At 41.9% G+C, this 27,080-nt stretch overlaps 1 protein-coding gene across 2 annotated transcripts in view; it reads left to right on the plus strand.

The window, feature by feature from the left end:
* LOC126998672 (NADPH oxidase 4-like) overlaps nt 1-26,935 on the plus strand; it is a 27,418-nt gene extending 483 nt beyond the window's left edge. Inside the window, exons 1-17 of one of the 2 annotated variants that reach the window (XM_050860655.1) lie at nt 1,400-1,427; nt 13,775-13,870; nt 15,124-15,276; nt 16,597-16,828; nt 17,777-17,874; nt 18,393-18,417; nt 19,346-19,499; nt 19,642-19,721; nt 20,329-20,838; nt 21,033-21,130; nt 21,492-21,656; nt 21,929-21,991; nt 23,219-23,964; nt 24,161-24,280; nt 24,533-24,716; nt 24,822-24,922; nt 25,267-26,935. In XM_050860655.1, coding sequence (XP_050716612.1) covers nt 16,666-16,828; nt 17,777-17,874; nt 18,393-18,417; nt 19,346-19,499; nt 19,642-19,721; nt 20,329-20,838; nt 21,033-21,130; nt 21,492-21,656; nt 21,929-21,991; nt 23,219-23,964; nt 24,161-24,280; nt 24,533-24,716; nt 24,822-24,922; nt 25,267-25,387 — 2,628 coding nt within the window. In that variant the 5' untranslated portion in view covers nt 1,400-1,427; nt 13,775-13,870; nt 15,124-15,276; nt 16,597-16,665 and the 3' untranslated portion in view covers nt 25,388-26,935. Of the gene's footprint in view, nt 1-996; nt 1,428-13,774; nt 13,871-15,123; nt 15,277-16,596; nt 16,829-17,776; nt 17,875-18,392; nt 18,418-19,345; nt 19,500-19,641; nt 19,722-20,328; nt 20,839-21,032; nt 21,131-21,491; nt 21,657-21,928; nt 21,992-23,218; nt 23,965-24,160; nt 24,281-24,532; nt 24,717-24,821; nt 24,923-25,266 lie in introns of those variants that run through there. The other variant, XM_050860654.1, reaches the window with a different exon arrangement.
* The last annotated feature ends 145 nt before the right edge of the window (nt 26,936-27,080 follow it).

Raw genomic sequence — 27,080 nt, forward strand, 5'->3', positions numbered from 1 at the left:
AAGAACGTTTTACAAGGAGGGAAGGAAAGGGAGAAGGGAAGAAAAGAAAGAAGGGAGGAAAGTAAGGAAGGGAAGAGAAGAAAGGAGGAAAAGGATGGAGGAGGAAAGAATTATTATGTCCATGTGTAGACGGTGTTTGAGAGTGCAATGTATACATACTGAGAAGTCAGTCACCGCTTTTATGCCCGTTCCTTGTCCTCACCGAACCCACATGCATGCCGTTGTTCTTCTTAATATTTTCACGTTCACCACCTTATTATTCATGGTTTAAGAGTTTAAGAAGAGTGAATTGAACCTCTCACGGCTTCATCTCCCTCCAGTGTGTCCAGGTTTAAGGATGCTAAGCTAGGAGTACTGTAGAGTGACACTGACAGTTCCGTGCTTAAATTAGACACAAAGGAAGATGAGAGAGAGAGAGAGAGAGAGAGAGAGAGAGAGACTATACGACACCAAGCTGTTGTGTTGCATGATGCTGGGGTAGTTAATAAGGGCTGAAAAGATGCTGCCATTATCTCGTGAGGAGGAGATGGAGGAGGAAGATGAGATGCAGAACGTGTCTCTCAATTGCCAAAACTATACACATGAAACAGATATAGTTTATACGATATGGTGTTAATTACTAGCATATTATCACCATCATTACAGTAAGATTATCACTTACTACAGTACTCATTGGCTTTTTTTTCAACGTTTCTGTTTGATGTTTACGTGTAGTTAGTTAATTACTCCATCTATCTCGATCTATCTATCTATCTATCTGTCTTTTTGTCTATCTATACGTTTCTTTGATTTTGTCTGTCTCTTTGTTTGTTTTTTGTGTTTTGTTTGTCTGTCTTTCTTCGTGTTTGTCATAATTTCGTAACTTTTTACCAAGAGTATGAAAAGGGCTATATGGACCTATGCAATGTGTGTGTGTGTGTGTGTGTGTGTGTGTGTGTGTGTGTTTTGTTTGCCTATATACTCCTCATAATATTCTTTTTCTCATATATATTTCAGGTATAACCAATTAAGATCTCTAATGAAGAAAAACAAAGGATAGTTACCCTGCAGAACGCCACCTAACCTGAAAATCCATCTCTGAGCAAATAAGAAGTATAGTTGGGAGCATACACTAAAAAGCTACACGTGGCCTCGGTGCCCATCTCCGTCACACTGGACACTGACCCTAACTTAGTCACTGACCTTAATAAACCAATAAAGAACATGAGAACACAGTGATAATTAACTAATCTAACATCCCAACAAACAATTCCTGCACCATAAACTTTCTCGAGCCACGTTGTGAAGTGTATGTGCTGTCCAATGAAGTGACGGTGTGAAGTGACTGTGCATTGAGTGGATGCAAGTGTATAGTTATCAGCAGGATGGGGCGATGCATGAGGACCCTTCGCCTGTGCGTGGCTATCTTCAAGAAGCACTGGATTGTGGTGAGTTATGGAATCTTGTTATTAATTGTTATCTTCATTACCATCCTCTTCCTTCTCCTTCTTCTCTTCATCCTCATTCTCAACCTCTTCTTTATTCTCCTCCTCCTCTTCCTCCTCCTACTACTACTAATACTACTACTACTACTACTACTACTACTACTACTACTACTACTCGTCCTCTGCCTCCTTCATAATTATTAACCTCCTTCTCTTTTTCCTCCCACTCTTTCTCTCCCTCTTCCTCCTCCTCCTTCTTGTTATCCTCCTCCTCCTCCTCCTCCTCTTCTTCCTCCCACTCTTTCTCTCCCTCTTCCTCCTCCCTCTGCTTGTTATCCTCCTGCTCCTCATCATCATCAATATTATTACCCACTGTTTATCCACTGCAGGACGAATTAAGGTATTTCCCAACGTCCTCTATCTATGTCTGATGCTGTGTACTCCATCCTGCTCCAGCAAAGGTTATAATTATTCAATATTTCATCTTTCCACCTGGTTATGTGTCTGCCCTGACGTATTTAGACCCTGGGGTATATATTTCAGTAGTAGTAGCATATATAGCAATGACAATTAATGATACCAATAATAATATCACTAATAGTAACAACAGTAAGAGAGCGTAGGATCAACGTCATGGGGGAATGGAAGTGAGGAAGTAAGAAGTCTCGTGCCGCGCATTAGCTCAATGAGATCACCTCAACAGCCTCACTTATGGCCACGCCGCCGCCTGTCAAGTGTCGCGGAGTGGATCAGCTGACACGCGTGAACGACCCCAGGTGGACTTTAAACACAGGCCCCGCGCAGAAGGTGGCCAGGGTTGACTGTTTGTTTGATTTTGATATGCCTAAGGCTATATATCTATACTACATCGGGGATGTGAAAGGTACAGCAGAAGGTGGCCAGATTCGACTGAGAGTTTTATTATTTGTCAAAGGATACCTTTAGACTATTCAGTTTACCGAGGATAGCACATGAAAGTATACAAGTTAGTTATTTCCGATACGGTCCTCCTCTTGAATAATAATGCTCAGGGTTGAAGTAACGAGGGATAATATTACGTAGCCTACTTACCTACGTGGATATACTGTAGCTATAGTGCGATTTACAGAAGATAACACATTAGTAACGTATATTAGTGGTTATAGAAGTTGTTACAAATGTGGTCCTCCTCTTATATAATAATGCTCAGGTTTGAAGTGACATATTGAAAACGACCGGTGATACTACGTAACTATTTTATATAATGACTGATTCTCATTGCAAAAGAAGTACAACGACGAAGGGAGGTGCTTGCCATCATATATGAAATGACGATGGATAAATCTACGGAATTTCCTATGTGTATATATAACTAAATTAATAATTTACCGAGGATAGGCAGTATTTAAAATAACTGCTAGGGATCTTACGCAAACCATGAAGCACAAAATTATACGCAAATTCTGATTCATAGGAAACAGCAAAGAGAGGGTGGGATTGCAAGTGTTCACGTATACATATAACTAATTGTTTTAACATTACAATAGATTCACACAACAAAAAAACAATGTGAGAGTGAAATAAGGTCAGTAACGTCATGAAGGGGGGAGAAGGGTTCATAAGGTCAGTGACTCGCGACTGTATCCTTGACACAAAGAAACCTATACACATACACACGTACACACTCACATACACCAAACCATTCTGGGCTGGGTACATCAGGAGGAGGAGGCCGCCACGTCACGTATGCCATAAGCGTCAGCCAAGGAAGAGGAGTCGAGGGGGGCCGAAGGGAAGGGGTGAGGGATGGAGGATGTGTTGGGGAGGAAGATTGAAAGAGTTAGTAGGGAGGAGGGAAGATGAGGGAGAGGGAGGAAGAGGAGTCGAGGGGGGCCGAAGGGACGGGGTGAGGGTGGGTGGTTGTGTTGGGGAGGAAGATTTAAAGTGTTAGTAGGGAGGAGGGAAGATGAGGGAGAGGGAGGAAGAGGAGTCGAGGGGGGCCGAAGGGAAGGGGTGAGGGATGGAGGATGTGTTGGGGAGGAAGATTGAAAGAGTTAGTAGGGAGGAGGGAAGATGAGGGAGAGGGAGGAAGAGGAGTCGAGGGGGGCCGAAGGGAAGGGGTGAGGGATGGAGGATGTGTTGGGGAGGAAGATTGAAAGAGTTAGTAGGGAGGAGGGAAGATGAGGGAGAGGGAGGGGAGTTAGGAAGTGCTTGCGCTGTTTTGTCTCACGTTTATGGAGTGAGGCTCTTCAGTGCGTCAACAATATTGTTTTTTTTGTTATTGTTGTTGCTGTTGTTATGGTTGTTGTTGTTGTTGTTGTTGTTGTTGTTGCTGTTGTTGTTGTTATTATTATATATATGGTTAACTTTTCATCCTTTTTGTTTTCGTCGATGATTTCTGCTTCTTCATTCTTCCCTTTTTTTTCTACTTTTTTTCTTCTTTTTCCTTCCCCTCTTTTTCCTCTTCTTCTTCTTCTTTTCTCTTTTTCTCCTGCTTTTATTTTTTCCTTTTCATTTCCTTTTATATTTCTTAATCATCATCTTCCCCTTCTTCTTCTTCTTCTGCATCCTCTATCGTGTCATTAGGTTAAGTATGTTGTCACGTTTTGCGGCTAAAAGGGAAAGAGATGCAGCGTGATGCTAATTTTGTCGGGGATGTATGAAGGGGAGAGAGAGAGAGAGAGAGAGAGAGAGAGAGAGAGAGAGAGAGAGAGAGAGAGAGAGAATTATGAGACTGAGTCAGATAGGGACGGAAATAGACAGACAGACCACAAGATATATCATGCGGAACTTAAGCTACCCATGTAAATACCCACAACCTCTACGAAAGCTCTTTTAAATGTGGGTGTGTAAGCCCCAAAGTGTTTGAGAGTATGGTAAAGTTAAGGATATACGCTATAGCTGCGTGTGGCCTCGGTGCTCATCTCCTTGACACTGACCCTTGAGCCTGTGGTGGGAAGAACCCGTTACCTCGGGACACAGGGCAGGTGTTCATGACATCCTGTTTACCACATACGCTTCCGTGGTACATTAGATAACGTGCCCAGCTCCAAAATCCCGGCTCGGACCGTCGACGTGGAGCTCACCCACCTATTCATCCTCCTTTTCGGGCTGGTCGATAAATGTGTAACTGGAGAAACCTGGGGAAGGTAAACTGAAAATAGGGGCCTTCTCAAAAGTGTACTATACGACAAATATCAATCTATCCACATTAAATCATTGACGCAAGTAAGACTGTCCTCCTTTGAAATTGATGACGAGGCTGTTGCTGGCTTAGGAACAACCAAAGATTCTATAGTTAAACTTCTAGATGCCTTGGAAAGAATCGTGCTGTAGTGTGGGGAGTGACGGCTGTATTATTAACCAAGGAGGCTATAGCTTAACCTCCAGAAGTCTTGCAAACAACCGCACTTTATTAAGGCGAGTGACGTGAGGATGGTATAGCTAGCTCGCCGCACACTCCATGCAGAGGAGGAGGGGGCCGGAGGTGTGTGTGTGTGTGTGTGTGTGTGTGTACTCCCCCTCCACCAACACGACAAAAACAGCGGTCACTTGAGCTTCTTTCTTTTCTGTCTCCTCCTCCGCCGCCTCCCCCTCGTCCTCGTCCTCCTCCTCTGCCTCCTGTTTCCTCTCACTCTTGCTCTTCTTCATCTCCATCTCCCTGCTTCTCCCTCGCGCTTAGTATGCACATGCGAGCTCTCCTTCTGCCTGTTCCTTCTTCATTTTACTTTTTTTATTCTTTTATAATAATAATACCAGAACCACCACCATATAAATAGTTACTTCATCCGTTACTGCAACCACGTACGGTAAAAGCTACAGTCATGCTCTACTCACCACTGTCTAGACGAGAGAAGGGAGGGAAGGAGGGAGGCACGGACAGGCAAGCCGCTAAATTAAGTACATGTCTGTGTGGATAGCACCGTGATGCCGTATAATATAGGGTCCACAGTACTGGGTCTCTGCTTCTTGACATATAAATAGCTAAAGACCAGAGGGTGCCGGAGGGGAGGTTCTTATACACAGCTCTTAGTACTGTCGGGATGGTAGTGCTTGAAGTCTAACTATAGGTCGTGGGAAGAAAAGTTGGAAGAGGAGTAAGTTAGGTAGAGGTAAAGTTAAGGGAATACGCTATAGTTACGCGTGGCCTCGGTGCTCATCTCCGTCGCATTGACCCTTGAGCTTCAGACTGCCCTCAATTTTTTTTATTTTCTTATAAGAAGTATTTGCAATCTACGTAGGCCTATGTCTGTCCCTTCCTTTACGTGCCCTACCATATATTTTGCGTATGATGTAATAGTTGTAGTAGTAGTAGTAGTAGTAGTCGTAGTAATAATAATAATAGTAGTAGTAGTAGTTGTAGTAATAATAATAATAATAGTAGTAGTAGTATCTTTGGCGAGTAAGGGACAAGGGTAACACACACACACACACACACACACACACACACACACACACACACACACACACACACACACACACACACACACACACACACACACACACATGCACAGTGCTCGGGAAACCGGTAATGCTTCAGGAAACTACACGCATTCCATACATGCCACTTCGCGCGCACACACACACACACACACACACACACACACACACACACACACACACAAAGAGAAAGAGGAATGTGCACAGTGGTTTAATTAAGTGGTTGATTGATTGAGAGACAAATTGATGTCGAATTAATTGATTGATTGAGACTTCTGAGCGGCACAACAAATAGGATGGAGGAGGCGGTGACGTGGGTGAAAATGGCCTACTCTTGTTGTTGTTCTTGTTTGTTGTTGTTAGAAGTGGTGGTGGTGGTGGTGGCAGATGTGTCCTTGTTCACGGTCAGAGGCTAGTGGTGTCTGTAACAATGGTAGCGACTGTAGTAAGAGGTACCGAAGGAGATTATAATGAATACTACAAGAAACGATGCTGCAGTGTTAGTTGTTGATTGTTATTGATGGAAGACTGCAAGAGATTAATCATGCATACCCAGGGAAAGATTGATATACAGAATGTCAATGAAAAAAGAAGGGAAAGTATGAAGGCCCGAAATGTTTGAGAATACGGGACGAAGATTGCAATTTGATAATGGACGTAATGGTGAGAAGGCTGTATATTAATAGTTGATGATCATGTAGAAAGGAGGCTTAACAGATGTAGACGTGATGCTACTCTCTTAACCTTTCAACGGCGCCTCCTCCCACATGCTCCCTTCTTATATTCCTGCTGTGGGTTCTCTTCTCTTTGACTTGATTTTTATCCTCATTTGATATACGTTGATGGTTATAGCGGTCTGGGTAGAGGCAGATGGAGGCTGTGATGATACTGGTGGTGTTGATGATGAGAGGTAGGAGATGTAAATGAGAAGAATAGGATAACGTAAGAAAGGAAAATATATATGAAAGAATGGAGAAAGTAGAGAGAGGAGGAAAAGTGGGAGAAGGAGGAAGAAGGAAGAGTGTGACATCAGCCATTCCCAAAGACCGAAGAGGAGATTATTAGCGTTCTCATGTGTGGGTGTTTTTCATATTCATGGTGCAGAAACTTCGTCAAACTTTACCTAGGCTATGGTGGTGGTGGCGGTGGTGGTGGTGGTGATGGTGGTGGTGGTAGTGAAGTATGATTGCAGTAATAGTGGTCTTTGGCGTGTTATCAGGGAACATGACACAATAAAACTCCATCCAATCCACGAGAGAGAGAGAGAGAGAGAGAGAGAGAGAGAGAGAGAGAGAGAGAGAGAGAGAGAGAGAGAGAGCTGTTGCATCACACGTAGCTGAGTCATTTCTCGTGGGCAGTAGCATTTCCGATATGATATTACGGGTTCAGGGAAAGGCTTAGGTCACGCATATAAAGAAAATGTAGACGCGATAATCACTGTAAAAGAGAGACAGGGAAACAAACACGAGAACGTTGATGTATGGTTTGATTAGAGAGAGACACACATAGACAGACAGACAGACACTAGCAAAATAAGGTGCAATACTTTTATAAATGTTTTCTATGTCTCCCCAAATCCTGTTGCCCCGTGAATCATCAATATTTGCTTCACTGTTTGTTTGGTGTTGTCAATTAAAGATCAAACACATTATATCTGTATAGTCGGGCCACGTTTGCGCTAGCCGAGTCAGTGATTGAGTCTGGAATGGTCCCGCGCCTCACTATCGCTGCATTCTTGAGCGGTGATGAGCCGACGGGGCGGGGCAGCGGCGGGGTGTGGCAGGTGGCTCGAAGGTACTCGTTGAAGACCTTCACTTGGCCCCACTTGTGAGCGCGGGGTGGCTTGCAGTGCATGGGCATGAAAATTCAGTTGATTATTATGTTTTATTTATGTTCATGGGTCCTTAGCTTCGTGTTGCTTACTGTAGTGATCCGCTTGAAAGTATAAGATACCTACAGTTAGGTCATTTACACGTTTGTCTGTTCGGGAAATAAAAAATAAATGTTTAATCGTACAACAGCAGACTTGATGGACGTGTGTAACAAGTAGGCGTGCTACTTGTCTCATCACTGAGTCGGATGACTGTGCCTAGATATTATTGAGCGTGGTGACCGCCCCTTCCTGTGCTCAGCGGAAGCTTACATTCCCAAGTGATGCTCAGACTCAACAATCTCATTGATTGCGTCGATCAACGGAAGCTTGTAACTATAAGCAAATGTCGGATTTATCCAGCGTGTGTTTAACCTACAGGAAGACTGTGTTTTAGCATGCGTATAATATTGTGACCCAGCAAGTATCGAAAGGGATCAGTCAAATGTAATAATTTATGTAGACCTTTCGATGATGTTATATAACATTACATTTTTTTTTATAATTTGTTACTTTCTCGTATAAAATGGGAGTTACAATTTATCTGAAGCAGGCACGTTTTTACAGTTGTTGAAAGTAGGTGAAAATGACCCAGTTAACCTTTATGTCAGTAATAAGCACGTACTGACGCTAACTGCCACTAAGATGGTGAGTGGTTCTTCACTTTTAGGGTGTTCGCGCCGCTCTCACGCCGCCGTCCGGTTCCTTCACCTCCTGACACCGAATCGATGAAGCACAGCTTTGTTGTCCCGGATGTTAATACTAAGTGAGCCACCGCGTTTTCCTTTTCCATTACTGACGACCAAATGGTGCTTTCATCATAAATACTAGTTTTTTTCATAATAAGAATAAAGACATTTGTTTGTACATTAGTGTATTACAAGTGGCCACACGTGTCTACTAAAGTAATACACATCCTAATCATATTAATTCATCAAAACCCTGAGCAAAAAAGTACGACGTTTTATATTTAAAACTATGAACATTATTTCGTGCTCCTATAAAATCGATAAATTTGTGCTCATTTTTTCTGCCGCTCCCCAAAAGAGCGAGTAATGATCCCAGCCTCCTCGCACCTGCCCGGGAACCAGCTTTTCACCCTCCCACAAGCGGTGTGATCGCCCCCTTTTAAGAGAGGCTGCTTTAGTCTTTGACGTCACACGGCTCGCCTTAATTAAGGAGCGATACAGTGCGTTGGGCTGCCGCTTCGCACGACGGACGAAACTCAGCCCCAGTCACAAAGGGAAGCACACCAGCAAATAATAGTATCGAGTGACCAGTCATTAAGTCTACGGTAGGTATTCTCGGACGCTTCCGCCTAATATATCAACTCTCCAAAGGCCGAAAAGGAGATCAGTCGGGTTCTAATGAGTGTGCTCTTAGGTTCCTGGTACAAAATAAGGGTCAAACTACCGATAGGTTTTTTTTTTATACGAATAGGATCCCAATAGGATCTGACTATACTACTTTTTGATAAGCTTGTCTTTCGTGTCTGTGGTATATTATCCACGCAAACCGAATTTTATGGATTTTATGTAAGGTGATTTTTTTAGTATACACATTCAGATATATTTTCGAAAAAATACTTTGATTTGTTATCACAAGTTGATTCAAGTAATCACAAACTACCAATGCCCACGTGCCACACGCTCGTGTGTGGACAGGTGGAATAAAACTGAGTGTTGTACCACACCTTATTAATATCCTTATTAAAGCCCTTCATCCACTTAAAAAAATTGGTAAGTCTCCTCGCATCCCTCGCTTTTTTTTTAACTTCGGGGAACGTGTGAACGTTGTGGCCTGGAGACTTCCTAAGTCCCGCTTCTCGCGTGTACATACCATTAGCTGCATGTCATGTCTTTAGTCATCTATTCATGAGTGAGTAATGACACCCTACCCTCCCAGCCCCGGCGCGCGACCTGTGGTACAAAGAGAAACTGTGGCAGAGTAGCACTTTCCTCATCAAATGTATCGTAAGCAAAGTAAATCACCCTCCGCTTTAACATGGTATCATAAGTGTGTTCCGACGGCTGTTGGCTTAAGTTGATTCATTGGGATTTAAATTAATGCAGATAATTATAATCTTTCTATCTATGTAAATCTATGTAAATGTGTAAGTTTCTCGTTCACACTCGCTCTATTTCGCTTTCTGACACACCCGCTGACTCTTGCTCTCTCTCGCTCTCTGGCACTCTCGCTCTCTGACACTAGCTCTGACACTCACGCTCTCTCTCACACACACACACACACACACACACACACACACACACACACACACACACACACACACACACACACACACACACACACACACACACTTTAATACGAAAAGGGACTTACGTGGCGTGATGTGTCTTGTCTCCACGTCTTCACACACACAACAAAAAGAAAAGAAAGTGAACCTTAGCAAGCTCGCGTGTCTGTTACAAGTGTGTTTACTTCGTAAGAGGGCTGCAATTAGTAACGCTGGGCTGTTAGAGAGAAGGGAAGGAGACGGGAGGGAGATAGAGGGACAGGGGGAGAGAGAGGGGGGGGGGGGGCAGGAGAGAGGGAGCACGCCCTTCCACTCGGCCTCATGACGTCACCCTCGATAAAGCGGCGCCTGGATCAACACGGCAACAACACCCCGTCATTTGCCCGCGAATCCGCCACGTCAGGGGAGGGGAAGGGAAGAGGAGCGAAGGTTGCGTCAGAGGGTCTAAAACTCTTTAAGCGAACGTGCAACAGAGAACGGAGGGACACATACATTATCTGCCCACGAACCCACGTCAGAGAACGGGGTACCTTTCATAGGGTTCAAGGTTACGTCAGAGGGTCTATCGGCAAACTTGCAACACAACGGATGGGCGCGTACATAATTTGACCGCGAACCCACGTCAGAGAAATGGGTAAAGACTGCCTATCGTAGGGTTCAAGGTTACGTCAGAGGGTCCTTAGGCAAACGTGCAACACAGAACGAAGGGGGAGGACATTATATACCCGCGAATCCACGTCAGAGAATAGGATAAAGGAAAGACTGCTTGATTCATAGAGTTCGAGGGTATGTCATAGGGTCTGCAGGCGAACGTGCAACACAAAACGAAGGGACACATACATATAATTTGCCCGCGAAACCACGTCAGAGAATAGGATAAAGGAAAGATTGCTTGACTCACAGGGCTCAAGGTTGTGTCATAGAGTCTTTTGGCAGACGTGTAACTCGAGACGAAGGGAAGGACACACAAATTACCCGCGCAACCACGTCAGGGGAAAGGGTTAAAGTATAGACTGCCTCTTATGGGTCTCAAGCGGCCGTGTAGCATGGACCAGACACCCCTTATCACCGCCACCATCACCAATAGACACATTAACAGTATAGGACGAAGAGAAAAATACGTCACCACCATAAGCAACAGCATTAATGAACTATAGATGTATTTGCAGCATAAAAAGGAAAAAATGCAAGTACCATCATCGCCAGCATCAGCATCACAGCATAAAGACGTATTTGCAGCATAGAATTAAGAGACACATCATAATCATTATCAGCAGCAACAGTAGTCATGGTCTATTTACGTATTTGCAACCTAATAGATCATCATTTTCATCACCATAACAGATAATGATGCTGGTAACCACAAGAAAGAGGAAGACAAAGAACTTCCACAAAACAAAACAATAACAAAGATGGAGAGACGCGTAATAAGAACGAGCGATAATTATACGAAGAAGCAAGAACCGTACAGCGAAGCGAGAGAGAGAGAGAGAGAGAGAGAGAGAGAGAGAGAGAGAGAGAGAGAGAGAGAGAGAGAGAGAGAGAGAGAGAGGAAAATAACAATAACAACAACAACAACAACACTCAACACCATCACTAACAATCATTTATTTTGACAGATACATAGCAAGATAGTATTAGGTCAGTCAAGATAGTATTCGTGCAGCCAAGACTTTCTTCTCCTGTATCTCATCTTAATAAAATACAAAGCAAGATGGTAGTAGTCCAGTGACGATATTCATATCTGCAGAATTATCTTAAAATATTCCTGGTGTAGCGAACGATAGAATAGTGTTGATACAGGGACTAGAGGAAATACTTATGATGAAAGAGAGAGAGAGAGAGAGAGAGAGAGAGAGAGAGAGAGAGAGAGAGAGAGAGAGAGAGAGAGAGAGAGAGAGAGACGAGAGAAGGAAAGGGGAAAGGAAATAAGTAAAAAGAAATTGAGAGAGAGAGAGAGAGAGAGAGAGAGAGAGAGAGAGAGAGAGAGAGAGAGAGAGAGAGAGAGAGAGAGAGAGAGAGAGTATTCAAGCACCCAAGACTTCCCTCTCTCCTCTGTATCTCCTCTTATTAAACTCCTGCAAGAGGGAAGCTTCAAGACACCTCAGAAATTAAGATGTTACACGGGGGAGTAAATGAGAAAGAACAGGCACTAGGGGAGGTTAAACTGGGACACAAATGAGCTTGTTGTATTATTTTGACCTGCTAAATATCGACACCAAAGGAAATTAGATGTTGTAAGCGTGTAGAGAAGAAAGAAAAGGCACTAGAGGAAGGTAAAATATATAGGAACCATATGATTAGAAAAGCTTGTGTTGTATTTGACTCTCTAAACATATCGAGACACAAAGAAGAAAGATGACGTTATAAGCATGTAAAGGAGGAAGAAAAGACAAGGTTAAATCTGGACCATATGATTAGAAAAGCTTGTGTTGTAATTTGACTTGCTAAATAAGGAGTCATTCATGCTAAGACGCTTGACATACAAAGCAGGGAAGAGGAAGCGGTGTTGATGCAGATGCGGAATTATCGTGAAATTATGTTAAGTCAAAATTACTATCATATTCATATCTGCAGAATTATCTTAAAATATTCCTGGTGTAGCGAACGATAGGATAGTGTTGATACAGGGACTAGAGGAAATACTTATGATGAAAGAGAGAGAGAGAGAGAGAGAGAGAGAGTGTGTGTGTGTGTGTAACGTATGTGTATTCGTGGTATAGTAAACACTGCAGCATAGCACCCCTAATAGTCAGACCCTCCATCCCTCCCTCCTCCTGCCTGCCTCCTTAGCAAAGCCCGCACGTGTAAATCATTAGAGGGCGTGCGGGTGGAGTGGCTCAGCTTCCTTCCATAACGAGGCGTCTTGAGTCAGCGCCCAAGAAGCTATTAGAGTTGGCGCCAATGTATTGTGTCAGGGTGGCGGCGGCGCGGCGGATAGAATTGGAGTGTTATGTACTTTGCTTTATAGAAGGATTGGCTGAAACGTTTTTAAAGTATAGAGACAAGGATTATATGGAAGCTCGATTGATGTACAGATTATAAATGGACGAGAGAGTCTCATTTAAAGTTCTGATAGTATAAAAGTTGTACGTGCCTTGCCCTACGGAGATTGGCTTAAAGCTCTAAGTTTTCGATCCCTAGAGAGACGAAGGTTATATGGAAACGTGATAGATGTATAGGTGATAAATGGATGCGAGGCTTTCAATGATTATAGGTGATATTAATAAGGTTTTCATAATAGAGTACGATACCTTGCCTTACGATGATTGGCTTATACGTCTGAAAATTTGGACTCCCTAGGGCCTAGAAAGACAAATGTTATATAGAAGTTCGATTGATGTATAGATTATAAATGGACGAGAGGCTTTCATTTCGGGTTCTGATGGTATAAGAGTTGTACGTGCCTTGCCCTACGAATATTGTCTTAAACGTCTGAACCTGCGATCCCTAAAGAGACGAAGGTGACATGGAAACGTGATTGATGTTTAGATGATAAATGGATGCGAGGCTTTCATTAAGGGTGATATTGATAAGATTCTGATGGTAAAAAAAAGTACGTGTCCTACCCTACACAAATTGGTTCAGACTTCTAAACTTACGATCCTCAGAAAGGCAAAGGTTACATGGACACGTTATTGAGAAGTACAGATGATAAATGGATACTGTCTCTCAATTTTTATTTATAAGTATGCACATCGAGTGGACTCTGTTTGGGTCTACATCAGTTGTCTTTCCTTCTTTCTCGATGCCCTTCCAGGGATCTTAATAATAATGAAAATAATGTGTCGTGGCTGTCTCCCGCAGGCTGTGTGGACGGCAGCGTGCAGCTCCATGTTCTACGCCGACTACATGCGCTACAAGACAGAGCCGCAGTTCTATTACACGCGGCGGATGCTGGGGGTGAGTACATACGCCTTATTTAGCTAAGAATGATGCACTACCAAACTGTATTATCATGCTTTTACGGTTCCCAAAACAAACACTTACTCATCTACCACAGATCTCTCTCATTCTTCGTTCCTCATATGGGGTCTTAAGTATCTACTCTGTATGTTACCAATTAAAACCCGCAATTTTGAACGTAGCGGCGCCTCAGTTCACCTGTTTGAAAAGCCTCTATTAGAAGTTGTTGCTGGGCTTTTCACGGACTGTATTGTGACCCAAGTGATAGTTTAACACGACTTCTGCATCTGAGCTGGAAAATCACTCCCCATGAAAACCCGGTTAATCTTCTCTGGGGACCTTGGAAAATAGTCATAATGGGAGCCCGATACGTTTAAGAATATGGACTTAAGACCTGACGGATATTATATGTTAAGGACAGTAAGATGTATAGCAGGGGAGCGGGAGGAATGAGTGGCTGTGAGGGAAAGAAGAGAGCTCACTATGATACGATGAAAGGGTGGCGTATATACATGTGTTTTGCCCGCTATGCATCACGCGTCCGCTGCCTTGAGTGGTACCTAGAACGTATATAGCATGGAGTACTTGGGAGTTAAGGACAAGTGAGGGAGAGATAGGCTTGTCATGCTACACTGCAACGTTGAGGATGAACCGAGACGTTTGTTTACGCTACTGCAACGTTATCAGAAAATAATCCTCGCCATTAGAACTTCGCACCCCCCCCCCCTCTCTCTCTCTCTCTCTCTCTCTCTCTCTCTCTCTCTCTCTCTCTCTCTCTCTCTCTCTCTCTCTCTCTCTCTCTCTCTCTCTCTCTCTCTCTCTCTCTCTCTCTCTCTCTCTCTCTCTCTCTCTCTCTCTCTCTCTCTCTCTCTCTCTCTCTCTCTCTCTCTCTCTCTCTCTCTCTCTCTCTCTCTCTCTCTCTCTTTTCTCAGCTACGAAGATAACACGTTTAGCCTCGCAATACACGGAGCGTCACCCAGCCTTATCGACTTTGTTTTCTCAGGCTTACACTATTGCCTTAATAACAGCCTCTCTTGTTGCGGCCCGGATTATTTACTGCCCCCAGCGTGTTGAATCAGCATCTGGTGACGACTCGTGATATCCCAGAGTTACTACCGGCACAGTGCACTCCTCTTAATAGCGTTTTAATCATTATCTTCACGACTATTAACTAAATCCCACCACCACCACACACACACACACATAAGTACACACACAATTTTAAACGGTCTTTTTTTCGGACGGTGAAGAGAAGCAGAGATGACCTCATGATGTTAGGGGCTAAGGTGACAAAGAGAAAAGAAGCAGCTACTCCCAGGAACACTTCCATACGGTGTCACCACAAAGATACTGTGACAGCAGCAGTGAACAGTTCTAGCCGGGGTTGAAAGGACAAAAGTGAGGTGAGGAAAGGGTTAGGATTGATATAATGAATGAATAAAGTGCTCATTACTTGTAATGCTAACAAGTGAATAATGTATTGATTTAGAATAAATATGTTCTGCTGAATAAATCAGAGGGGGTTGCGTTGTCCATCATAGAAGCCGACACGTAATGTAAATATGGTTGGCTTTGTCCATAGACTTTTACGCGTCACTGCCTCGTTAACGTTCCGCCTGTAACACACTGTTTGTCTTGTAGGCGCTGGAAAGGTGTGCCAATCTGGTGGAAATGTTATTGGAAAAACTTCTTCTGATCAGTCTGCTGATGATAACTATGGCATGAAATATCCCGAGACTATTGTTGGTGAACTACATGTTAAGATTTTGTGAAGAACAAAATTTGTTGCGTTAGCTCCAGAAAACTGTTGCAAACTGTCCATAGCAAACTATAATGCTGATTTATTACCCTATAGAAACACTGAGGACGAATAACAGTCGTACTTCTACTATATCTAGTAATAATAATAATAATAATAACAATAATAACAACAACAGCACAGTAGCCTGCTATGAGACACCACCAAACACTCACCACCGAGTCAGTGCGGTACACAAAACATAGATAAGGAAAGCATAAATAATATAAAGCAATTTTATCATAAGCTTGAATGTGCGGAGGTGAAGTTGCTTTTGAAAGTGCATCAAAATACCTCTAATAATGGTAAATGGCTTGACGCGTAGGCAGGTAATTCGCATATTTAGCGGCAGATTGACAAGACTACTAGTGTCCCAACAACCTCAAGGTCATGGAGTCAATCAGCTGAGTAATTTGCTCTGCCTATTTAACCACTCACTAAGTTCATACTCAAGCGTATCATCCCATGCTTTTCTAAATATAATCGTATCCATAATATATCTCAGTGGTAGTGGGATGGTAGTGTGAAATACGACCAGTTGCACATTAGAACACTGTTACGAACTTTCGATGCTTGGGAAGTTTTGATTATCGTGTCGAGTCAGTTATATCTGGCCCGCATTTTCCCTGTGTATTTACCTGGTTGCATTCACCTAGTTATTGTATACAAGGCCTGAGCTACCCCCCGTGTGGTCCTATCTCCATATCTTTTTTTGTTCAGTGTTTCCTTAAGTTGCCGCACACTCTTTGCCTCCACCTCTTCTAAATCATTGAACGTATTTATATTACTATGGGGAAAACTATACTTTTGCTTGTCATTAAGACTTGTTTCCTTTCTCAATTGGTTTCCCTTTCCTGTTTCCTTTCCCTCCCTTGCTTTCCTTTCTTAATATTTTATTGTGACCTCTTAACTCTGACTTCTGTAGCTCGGTCTGTGTGTGTCGCGAGGCTCAGCAGCGGTGCTCAACCTGTCCTGCTGCTGCCTGGTGCTGCCCATGTGTCGCGCCCTCACCACGGCGCTCACTGCTGGCTGCACACGCCTCGTGGTGAGGGACACGCACACCACCAGGCCTCACTTTGCCGCCCTCACCGCACCCCTCACGCACGCCGCCAAGACCACGCATCTCATGATTGCGGTCTCGGTCATTGGCAGTTCAGGTGAGGCTTTTGACTGTTGAGTGTGAGGTAAATCTAGAGAGACAATATGTACTTGAAATTTATGGAGCAATGTTTTTCTCTGATCATTTTTACCCATATTATTAACAAGGGGAAAAGAAATATACATATAGACGAAAACAGAATCCTCTCAATGAACAGATGTGGAGGAAAATAATAAGAGGCAATGGCAGTAAAGTAAGAAAAATTAAAAAGGGGAAGGGGGTCAAAAACAATGCCTAATGGAATACCAGGTGGATGTCGACTTTTGCTTTAATTAAACTTCTTATTATTGTATTAAGTTTGTCAAATTTCAAATGTATACCCAAAGTTCATAGCCAAGAATATTCTGTACGTACTTATGGTCATTTCTGAATCTATGAAGCAATGACTTCTTCTGATAGTTTTTACCCATAGTGTTTCAGATGTATTAAGTTTGCAAAATCTTAAATATAGGCCTTATATCCACAGTTCATAGCCAAGAGCGACCTGTACAAAACTGTGGGCCAATATATTTTTCCTGGCAGTTTTTAGCCATAGTATCTCATAGGTATTAAGTTAGCCGTATCTCAAGTGTACAGTATACAGTCCATAGCCATAGCCAAGAGTGTTACGTGTATATTATTGATATATACAGTTCATAGCCAAGAGTGTCATCACTGTCATGTACAAAATTATGGGCCATTATTTTTTTCTGGCAGTTTTTAGCCATAATACCTCATAAGTATTAAGTTAGCCATATCTCAAGTGTATAACAGTTCCCAGCCGAGAGTGCCATGTGTATATCAATTGGTCCTGAAATTGACCTCTCTTCCGGCCACCTCTTTTGATTCTTATTTAGAAGCAGCGAGTAGCGGGCTTTTTTTTTTATTATTGTTTCCTTTTTTTGTGCCCTTGAGCTGTCTCCTTTGTTGTAAAAAAAAAAAAAAGAAGAAAGAATGATCGTTTCAGTGGTGCATTCTGCGGCGCACCTGGCCAACGCTGTCAACTTCTCCCGCCACTTCAGCAAACAGTTCCCGGAGCTCAATGTGGCGTCCTACAAAGATGAGGTGGGACACTGCTGGTCAATTTTTGCAGCCTATTGACCTCCATTTAGTTAGCCAGTTAGTTAGTGGGATGTGCACTTTTGTAAATATCAGTTAAGTGTATGTAAATTTAACCATTTCTATTTTAGTTTATTATTTATTTATTTATTATTTTGCCTCTGGATGCTGCTATAGACCAGTGAGTACATAGATTGTTATTGCGTAGTGTGAGATGAACTGTACTTATTTAGTCATCAATCCTTTTTTTTTTTTTTTTTTTTTTTTTGTACATATAGGAAACAGATGCACTGATTTCTTTTATCATTATTATTATTATTATTATTATTATTATTATTATTATTATTATTATTATTATTATTATTATTATTATTATTATTATTATTATTATTATTGTTGTTGTTGTTGTTACTGTTGTTTATAATGTTCTTTCTTTTCTTATTACTATTATTATTATTATTATTATTATTATTATCATTATTATTTCTTTATTATCTTTTATTATTATTTATTATTTTTTTCAGAGCCCAGTTCGACTTGTTTTGACAGGTAAGGAAAACTAGTGAGCCATTTCAGTTTTCTAATAGACATCAGATTGTGATTAACCTCAAAAGTTCAGAATTATTTTACTTCCAAAGGCACAAATATAACACTTGCACTAGGGTGAGATACACATTATCCATAAAAAAAGCCTTATGAATCATTTTTCGGCATTAGTATTTAATTTATGGCAATTATTTTATCTTTTAACCAAGTAACTATGTCTACTGTGGTTCTGTTGAAATCTGAGGGTTTGTTTTGAATACCTGAAAGTATCACAGAATTTTGGGCATCATTTTCTCCAGTCATCATTGTGTTGTTGCCTCATAATGTCTGTCTGCATAACATTCTGAAGAAAACTGTGACATATTCCCTCCCATGAGCCACCTAAGGATCTATATGTAGGTATTTGTGGTCGCCTAAAGGGGCTATTACACTGGACAAATCTTCCGTGGATCTTCAGTCAAACCACAGTTACCACTAGCTTGATTCTCATTTGTTTCTTGTTATTGTTGCTGCTGATGATGGTGAGTAATACCGTCGTCCTTCAGTGAAATCTACCTTAGCTTTGGAAGACCATGGACATGTCATGAAACCACGGAAATATGAAAACCACGCCAGCGGAAATCGTGGTTTGACTGAAGATCCACGGAAAATTTGCCCAGTGTAATAGCCCCTTAAAGGTCTTCATTCTCAAATGCTTCTGCCTCTCACATCAACTATCACCAAAGGCCAGAAAAGAGACTAATCGGGTTCTCATGAGTGTTTTTTTACTCTCATGGTACAGAAGCTTCATCATACTACCACCAGGGTCATAATACTACCCATGGAAAGGCCCACAACTCCAACAAAGGCCTTATCAATGTGTGAGCTTGGCTGCCAAAATGTTTAAGGATACAGGCCAAAGTAAACATGGGATCACTGCTTTGTTCTCCAGTTCCAGGTGTAACAGGGCTGCTGATGCTACTAATCCTGGTGGTGCTGGCTGTGAGCTCCCTTCACTGGGTCAGACAAAGGCACTACAACTTCTTCTATTACACTCACCACCTGGGCTTGGTATTCTTCTTCCTTCTGCTTCTCCATCCCTTAAGGTTTGTTACTCTGTGTGGTCCTATTGGGTATATAGTCTTTTGAATTCTCCAGGTGTGCTATTCTGGGCCTATGATAATAATTACAGCTTTGCATTCTTTCTGATGTGAATATCATGTAGAGGTTCCTTGATTCTCCCCACAGTGGCGTTCTCAAGGAGCAGAAGAATGTTGAGAGCCACTTCCCGGGTTGTCTCATGGTAGCTGATGTTCACAGAGTCAAAGGTGAGTATTGGGCAGAAATAATACTTTGATATTTATTAGACAAATATCAAGATCTCCATTATGCACAGAGGTTACTTATTTTTAAGATACTGGGAGATTAGTGAATTGTGTAAAGCCTAAATTCTTTCAATGTTTTTTCATGGCCAGGATCATGAAGCTAGCTTGGACCTGAGAGCTACTTTTCCAGGTTCTGATTTTTTTCCTTATTGAAGATATAGCCTTAACCCGTCAGCTGCGATTGGCATGGATTTGGCTTTCACTTATAGCTTGGTAACATAGTCCCAGGTCCTCTGTCTCTGTGGTGGATTGTGGAGTGTTTCCCATGTGGTATTGGTATGCTTGATATCCCCTCCCAAGGTGCATGAATTTATATTTTTCTTCATTGAATTGTAGCAGCCACTTTTTGTTCCATTCCTGTAGCTTGGTGATGTCTTCTTGTAGGAAATCTGCAGTCAAGGTGTTAAGGGGCTCAAGCTTTACGGGATAGACTTTTACACAAGTATATGCAGCCTACAGTCCACAAGTTAAGCACCCAACATACTGAGACTATACGTAGGAATGTAGTTCCTTCACTGCTGAAACATTAATGTGCAATACTTTTTCCCAGATCATCATGAGCCCAGCACCAAGAGAGCCCATCACCTCCTCAGCTCAGCCTTTCAGAATATCAGAAGAAAGGAGGAGAGAGATCAACACCACAGACTTAAAGTTCAAAACCACTCGGAGCAGAAAATCTATGACATCACTGAACTTGAGGGCTACAGCAATCCAGAACCTGAAGATTATGGCTACCCAGAACCCAGCCCAGATTATGGCTTCCCAGAACCCACCCCAGACTATGGCTTTCCAAAACAGAGCCCAGACTATGGCTTTCCAGAACCCAGCCCAGACTATGGCTTTCCAGAACATAGCCCAGACTATGGCTTTCCAGAACCCAGCCCAAACTATGGCTTTCCAGAACATAGCCCAGACTATGGCTTTCCAGAACCAGAGCCAGAACCAATCTCCAGGTTCTACAACAATAACGACAACAATAACCTGAGGCTCGGCATTCCCCAGTCCACTTATGCACATGTTAACCGGGTGCGAAATGCATCTGACACTTTTAAAAAGAAAGGCAAGTATCACAGAATAAAGTTTACAGAGGAAAAAATATGATTAGAAGAAAATTGTTACTTTTGTGTGAGAAATTCCTCCTAGTGAAAAAAAAACATTCAGTATTTCTGCTGCTCTTGCATCAAATATTTTTTGGACGGTGGCTCATCCTCATCTGATAGTACTAGAATTTCAAAGAAGTATTTGTATTTCCAGATCAAAAGTTTGAGATGCCATACAGAACTTTGATGAAGAAATTCTTGAGAAGAAAAGTTTGCCTCCACCAGCCAAAGTTTGGGGCCATGCCCTCACAGGTGGGTGGTGGGTGCTGTCCTGCATTGTAACAGTAGTACTGGTTTAGGAAACTGGCCAAAATAAGTCCAAGTATATTGCAAGCAATGTCCTCAACCTGCTGATGCTGTTTTAGAATACAGAGTGCAGTGCATAGTGGTTTTGCTAAAAAATAACACTCCTTTTCTTGGCCATACAACTGAATTTCAGAGTGTACTTTACACTTGGAGTCATGTGCTTCAAGAAATAAGAGATTACAACATGTTTATTGACTCTTGTTTGCATGTTTTAAAATGTTACTGCTTATATTTGTTGCCTTCATAAAAGAAGAGCGAGGCACAGCTTTCATAAGAGTATAATGTGTTTGTTGTGGGTGGCTCCCAGACCTGGGTGTGGGTGACCATTGCTCTCGTGGCCTGGACGTTGGACTGGCTGCTGCGGTGGTGGCGGCGCAGGAAGGCAGTGGTGGTGGTGGAGGTGGAGTACCACCCATGCAAGGTGATGCAGCTCACCCTCAGGAAAAGGGGCTTCAAATGCTCTCCAGGCCAGGTAACAAGTCTTAGCTTTTCTCATTTCTTATCTTTTCTTATATCTTTTCCACAACTGAGTTTATATCTGGACTTTGCATTTTCCATTATGGTGGCACTGTACCAACTGGCTGGTGGGTCTGAGGGAGTGGCAGACTGTAGACTGCCACTTACAGTCTCCTTTCCCCTGCCCTTCTCTGTACTGATCTTTATACTGTCTGCTTGAAAATTATATTACATTTATTTATCTGTACATTGATAAATACATTGATTAATACTTTTTTTCTCCCTCAGTACATCTTGCTGCAGTGCCCAGAGCTGTCCAGGTTTGAGTGGCATCCTTTTACGGTGACCTATGTGAGTATCCATAATCCACAGCTGTCTATATTTTAGTAATTTCTTTTTATCATGACCTGTGTGAGTCTCAGTTTATCTTTTAGTATATATTTCTTGTTACTGTGACCTGTATGAGTATCCAAGTTCCACAGCAGTCTGTCTTTTAGTATATTTCCTGTTTCTATTGATACAAGTGTTGAGTGTTTATCCAGGTCCCAGTAACTGAGATTGATAAGTCTTGCTCAAACCACAGGACAACACTCTGCAGTTCATTGTGTTTTGAGTGTGTTGGTTCATTGTTATTGTCATCTCATTGTCATTGTCATTTCATCATCATTGTTGGTTCATTGTCCTTGCTGTGCAGTTTGTCAGTCTTGCAATTTAATAAGTCCAATAGAACAACAAGAATATGTGAGCATTGGTGAGCCTCACATTCTGGACAAAGTTTGAATGTTGATTTCCCACCTTCTGGTAATTAGCACACTATTTTTGCTATATTGTTATTATTATTATTATTATTATTATTATTACAGTTGTCCCTCAAATAGTACGGTTTCCAATAGTCCGGTTTTGGTTTTATGTGGATTTTCTAAGAAGATTTTTTAGGATTTTTAAGTTTCCCGACGAGCAGGAAATTTAAAAATCATAAAAGATCTTCTATGAAAATCCTTATAAAACCAAAACTGAACTATTGGAAACCGTACTATTTGAGGGACAACTGTATTATTATTATTATTATTATTATTATTATTATTATTATTATTATTATTATTATTATTATTATTATTATTATTATTATTATTATTATTATTATTATTATTATTCATTATTATTGTCATTATTTTTGTTCTAGCACCATTGTTTGCAAGATTCAGGGTTTAAGAAATCATGAATGAATCTTTTTGTTACGAACTAGATTTTTCATTAATCTCTCAATATGGTGAATCCGATGTTATTATTATTATTATTATTATTATTATTATTATTATTATTAGTCATTATTTTTGTTTTAGGATTGTTGTTTGTAAGGCTTAAGAGGTCATGAATGAGTCTTCTTGTCATGAACTAGATAATTTATGACTTTGTGGAGTGAATCAGATACTTTTTGTCATGAATTAGATATATGAATCAAACATTTTTTGTTATGAACTAGATATTTTATGAATCTCTGTGTGATGAATCCATTATTTTTTGTCATGAACTAGATATGAATCTCTTCGTGTTGTGATCAAACGTTTTCCCCCACAGCCTCCCACCCACCACTCCCCCGACACCTTCACCATCTTCATACAGGAGCGGGGAGACTGGAGTCGGCACATATCTTCAATATTCCGTCAAAGCTTACAACCTAGTCCTAGTATAGCTTGCCCCATGAGTAGTGTAAGGAACCTTCATACACCAACCCATTGTAAGAAGGAAAATGCCAGCAGTCCTCTCAGTAGCCCTAGTATAGCTTGCCCCATGAATAGTGTAAGGAACCATCACACACCAGCCCATTGTAAGAAGGAAAATGCCAGCAGTCCTCTCAGCCATTCAAGTCAGTCTTTACCCAATGGCTTGAGTCTGCCATCACCATATCACCAGCACCCACCAGCACCATTCACCTCCATTCCTGAGCATCCTAACTCATCACCACAGTCAGCATGTAGAGTAACAGATAAATCACTTTCATATGGTCTGTCCAGTAGTAATCTCAGCTCAGCAGAACCCTGGGAACAGTGCAGTAGTAATTCTAAGGCCTCACATATCCATCCCATCTATCACAGTTTAGAGCCAGATTCATACAAACACATCTCACATAGCATAAAGTCTTTAGAGTATAGTAGAAGTGAGCAGTCTTGTGATCCAGAGTCAAATAATGGTGTAAATATTAGCTCCACTTTGAATTATGAGCCACATTTTACACGAAGAAAAAGCAAGAGGAGAGAAGAAAGGGAAGGCACAGCTGCTGATAGGAAGACTGTGATTCATCTTCTGAGACCTTCAAATGTAAGGTGAGACTTTTATTTCATGCCATAAGACCTTCAGTATATGATTAGCCTCTTTGTATGGGTTGGTAATGTCCTCCCTCTGCTTTTCATACATTTCATGGCTAAACTCTTGATCCTCATCTTTTGTTCTCATCAGGAGCAAAATCAACTAAGATTTTTTGTTGCTGGTTCATCACTGTATCAATGAACTCCTCTCCAGACTGTATGTGGATGGGCCCTTCAGCTCCCCCAGTGAGGGCATGCTGCAGTACCCTGTTGTTGTTGGGGCGGCCGGGGGCATGGGCATCACCCCGCTGGCAGCCACACTCACACACATTCTGTAAGGATCGCTGCACACTGTCCCAGGGAAGGTGTTGGAATGGCTCATTTGTTAAACATGTGCTTCTGACAGGACTGGACTCAGCAAACAGGACCTGGGAAGATTATGCTATTGATAATGTATTTTTCTGGACATAATATTGGTCATCTCTAAGGCATTTCTTGTCCTATTGCATTGCAGGTCCTGAAAGCTAGCAGTAGAGTCAGACCATGTGTCAGTATGTTAATTCATGATGCCGTTACTCCTTTTTAGGCGTTGCCGCTCCTCCTGGCCCAGGAGAGTGCATGTGGTGTGGGCTGTGAGGGACGCCAGACTCCTGCATACCTTTGCACCGCTGCTCTCAGGCCTCCTTCAGCTGTGCTGGGAGACAAAGACAGAGGACCGTGCTGAGCTCAGCCTTCACCTCACCTATGACACACAGCCTCAGCTGCTTCAGGTGTGTAATTCACCAAAACTCATCGAAATTCTATGAGCATGTTGCTGCTGCTCCTGCAACCTCAGATTTTGTTTTTATAATGATCCTTCTTGTTGATTGCTTCAGAACCTGTTTGCTAAGGACCATCCTGCTTTGCTTCCTCGCATCCAGCACGGGCGGCCTCAGTGGAAGCACCTCTTCCTGGAGTGGCAGCGCTCCTACGTCGGGTAAGATTCATGTTTATAAATAGAAATTATTGAAATAATCTTTTAGCTTAAGCACCTCACAAAAGATTTAGAGGAAAAACAAGAAGCACACAAAGACTTTAGAAAAAATAGCTTGGAGAGATAGGAAGCAAACATCATGGATTGGGGAACAGGCAAGGCTTGGAGATAAATTAATCATGATTATGAATAAGAAATTTCATGACCTTTATGATTTTCATGACCGGCTCTTTCATGACCATTTAAGCAGGCGCCCAGCTGTCAGTCTTATTATTTTCCCTCTTGTAGTACTACAGGGAATCTTTCTTCTTGGCACAATTTCAACCCTTGCTCTAAATTCCCTGCAGGCAGACGGTGGGTGTGTTTGCCTGTGGTCCCCCCAAGCTCCGGCACCAGGTGAAGAGGCACTGCCTGTCAGCTGTGTCCCGAGGAGCAGCTTTCCACTACCACCAGGAGTCCTTCTCATGATGGCTGGTGCATGGTAGTGACTTGTCAAGACTGTGAAGGTAACTTAATGAACAGTGACAGAGTTCATAACCTTCACATCAACAATAACAGTGTCTTTCCCTAGCTTAAATATGAATGTTGATGTGATGAATGCCAATGGCCAAATTTCCACAGCTGTGGTAGTTGTAGGTGGACAGTGAGCCTAGACAGGTATTTAAGTGTAAGGAATAACATCTCAGAAAGGTGTGAAGCAAAAGAATGTCACATGACAGTAAGTCACTAAAATTAGATGATTTTTTTAATGTATAATATTAAGAGAATAAATTCCTTATATTACTGTACTTCACTCCAAAATAGTACAGATGAAGTGAATTGCAACACTTCTTTTAGCTGTGGCCATGCCTTAAAGGTTCAGCAAGTTGAGCAGACAAGGTAAGCGGGTGGGTGGTGCGTGGCCTGACAACCTGCGGGGAAGTCACGGCCATGGGCCAGTGTAACCCACAGTTAACCATTGTCTTAAAATTAACTGTTATCTGTATCACTAAATTCTTATATTGTTGTTTAGTTGCAGACAGTATAATAGTTATATTAACCTTGTTTTCAGTAAAAAAAAAAGCATGTCCATTCCAGGCAGCACAATATTGTTGAAACGTATTGCCCTTAACCCGGTAGCAGCGAAGGGCCAAATTTGTGCCATGATATAAACCCCAAAAAATAGATGATACATAATCTGATCACAAATCCTTTGATATATATTATGAAATGGTTTGTGTGAGGGATGATTTTTACTCATTTTTCTCCCTTAGAGGGACCATTAAGAAACATGATCCCTGCTGCTACTGGGTTAATGGTGGGAAATGATGTGTAGGTCTGTTGATTAGCATCTCCTTTGATAGTTTTTCCCACTGTATCATATATGTGTCTGTGATGCCTGCCTAGCTATGAATCTGCTGGGCCAGGTTCAGATTCTGGCTTGGGTAGTTCGCGTGCAGTTCATCCTTCCTTCATGGCTGATCAATAAATGGGTACCTGGGGAAGCCTCCAGAAGGTAAACTGTGGTAACCCAGATGTGACACCTGTCTTATGTCCCGGGGTGATCAGTTCTTGCCCCCCATCACGGGCCAGTGCGACAGAGATGAGCACCGTGGCCACACACAGCTATGGCACATGCCCCCAACTTTACCTTACTTAGCCATTGTCACATGAAAATAATGTTTGTCAGTAAGTGCAATGTTCTGTTCATGTTCATCCTGTTTTAGTCATTGCTTTCTGTCCCTTTAACTACTATTCCACTGATCTTTCAAAATATTCATTTATCTGCAATTCTGACTCCTCTATTCTGGATGGAAATGTTGGAGAAAGGATTGGGATGTGTATGTACAAGTATAAATTTAATGTTTTATTATTAAAAAGATACATTTAGTCATCACATATTGTGAGTTTACCATACTTAATGGACCCTGAGAGACAAACATAGGTCCCTTCCAACAAAAAAGAAAAAGAAAACTATAAAAATCCATGTGAACTTCAACAACTTTGTGAGGTATAAAAAATAAATTACTGAAAATATCTTTCTTCATTTGTCATGACTGCCTGGCGCAGAGAAATCTTAAAATTTTGCTTACGTCTGAATCCCTTACCGTTGCCAAATGTGAACCAAATGTTATGGAGGAAAGATATTCATGACATATGAATATTATACACAGAACTACAG

Source organism: Eriocheir sinensis, chromosome 14 (assembly GCF_024679095.1).
Source record: "Eriocheir sinensis breed Jianghai 21 chromosome 14, ASM2467909v1, whole genome shotgun sequence".
NCBI lineage: Eukaryota > Metazoa > Arthropoda > Malacostraca > Decapoda > Varunidae > Eriocheir > Eriocheir sinensis.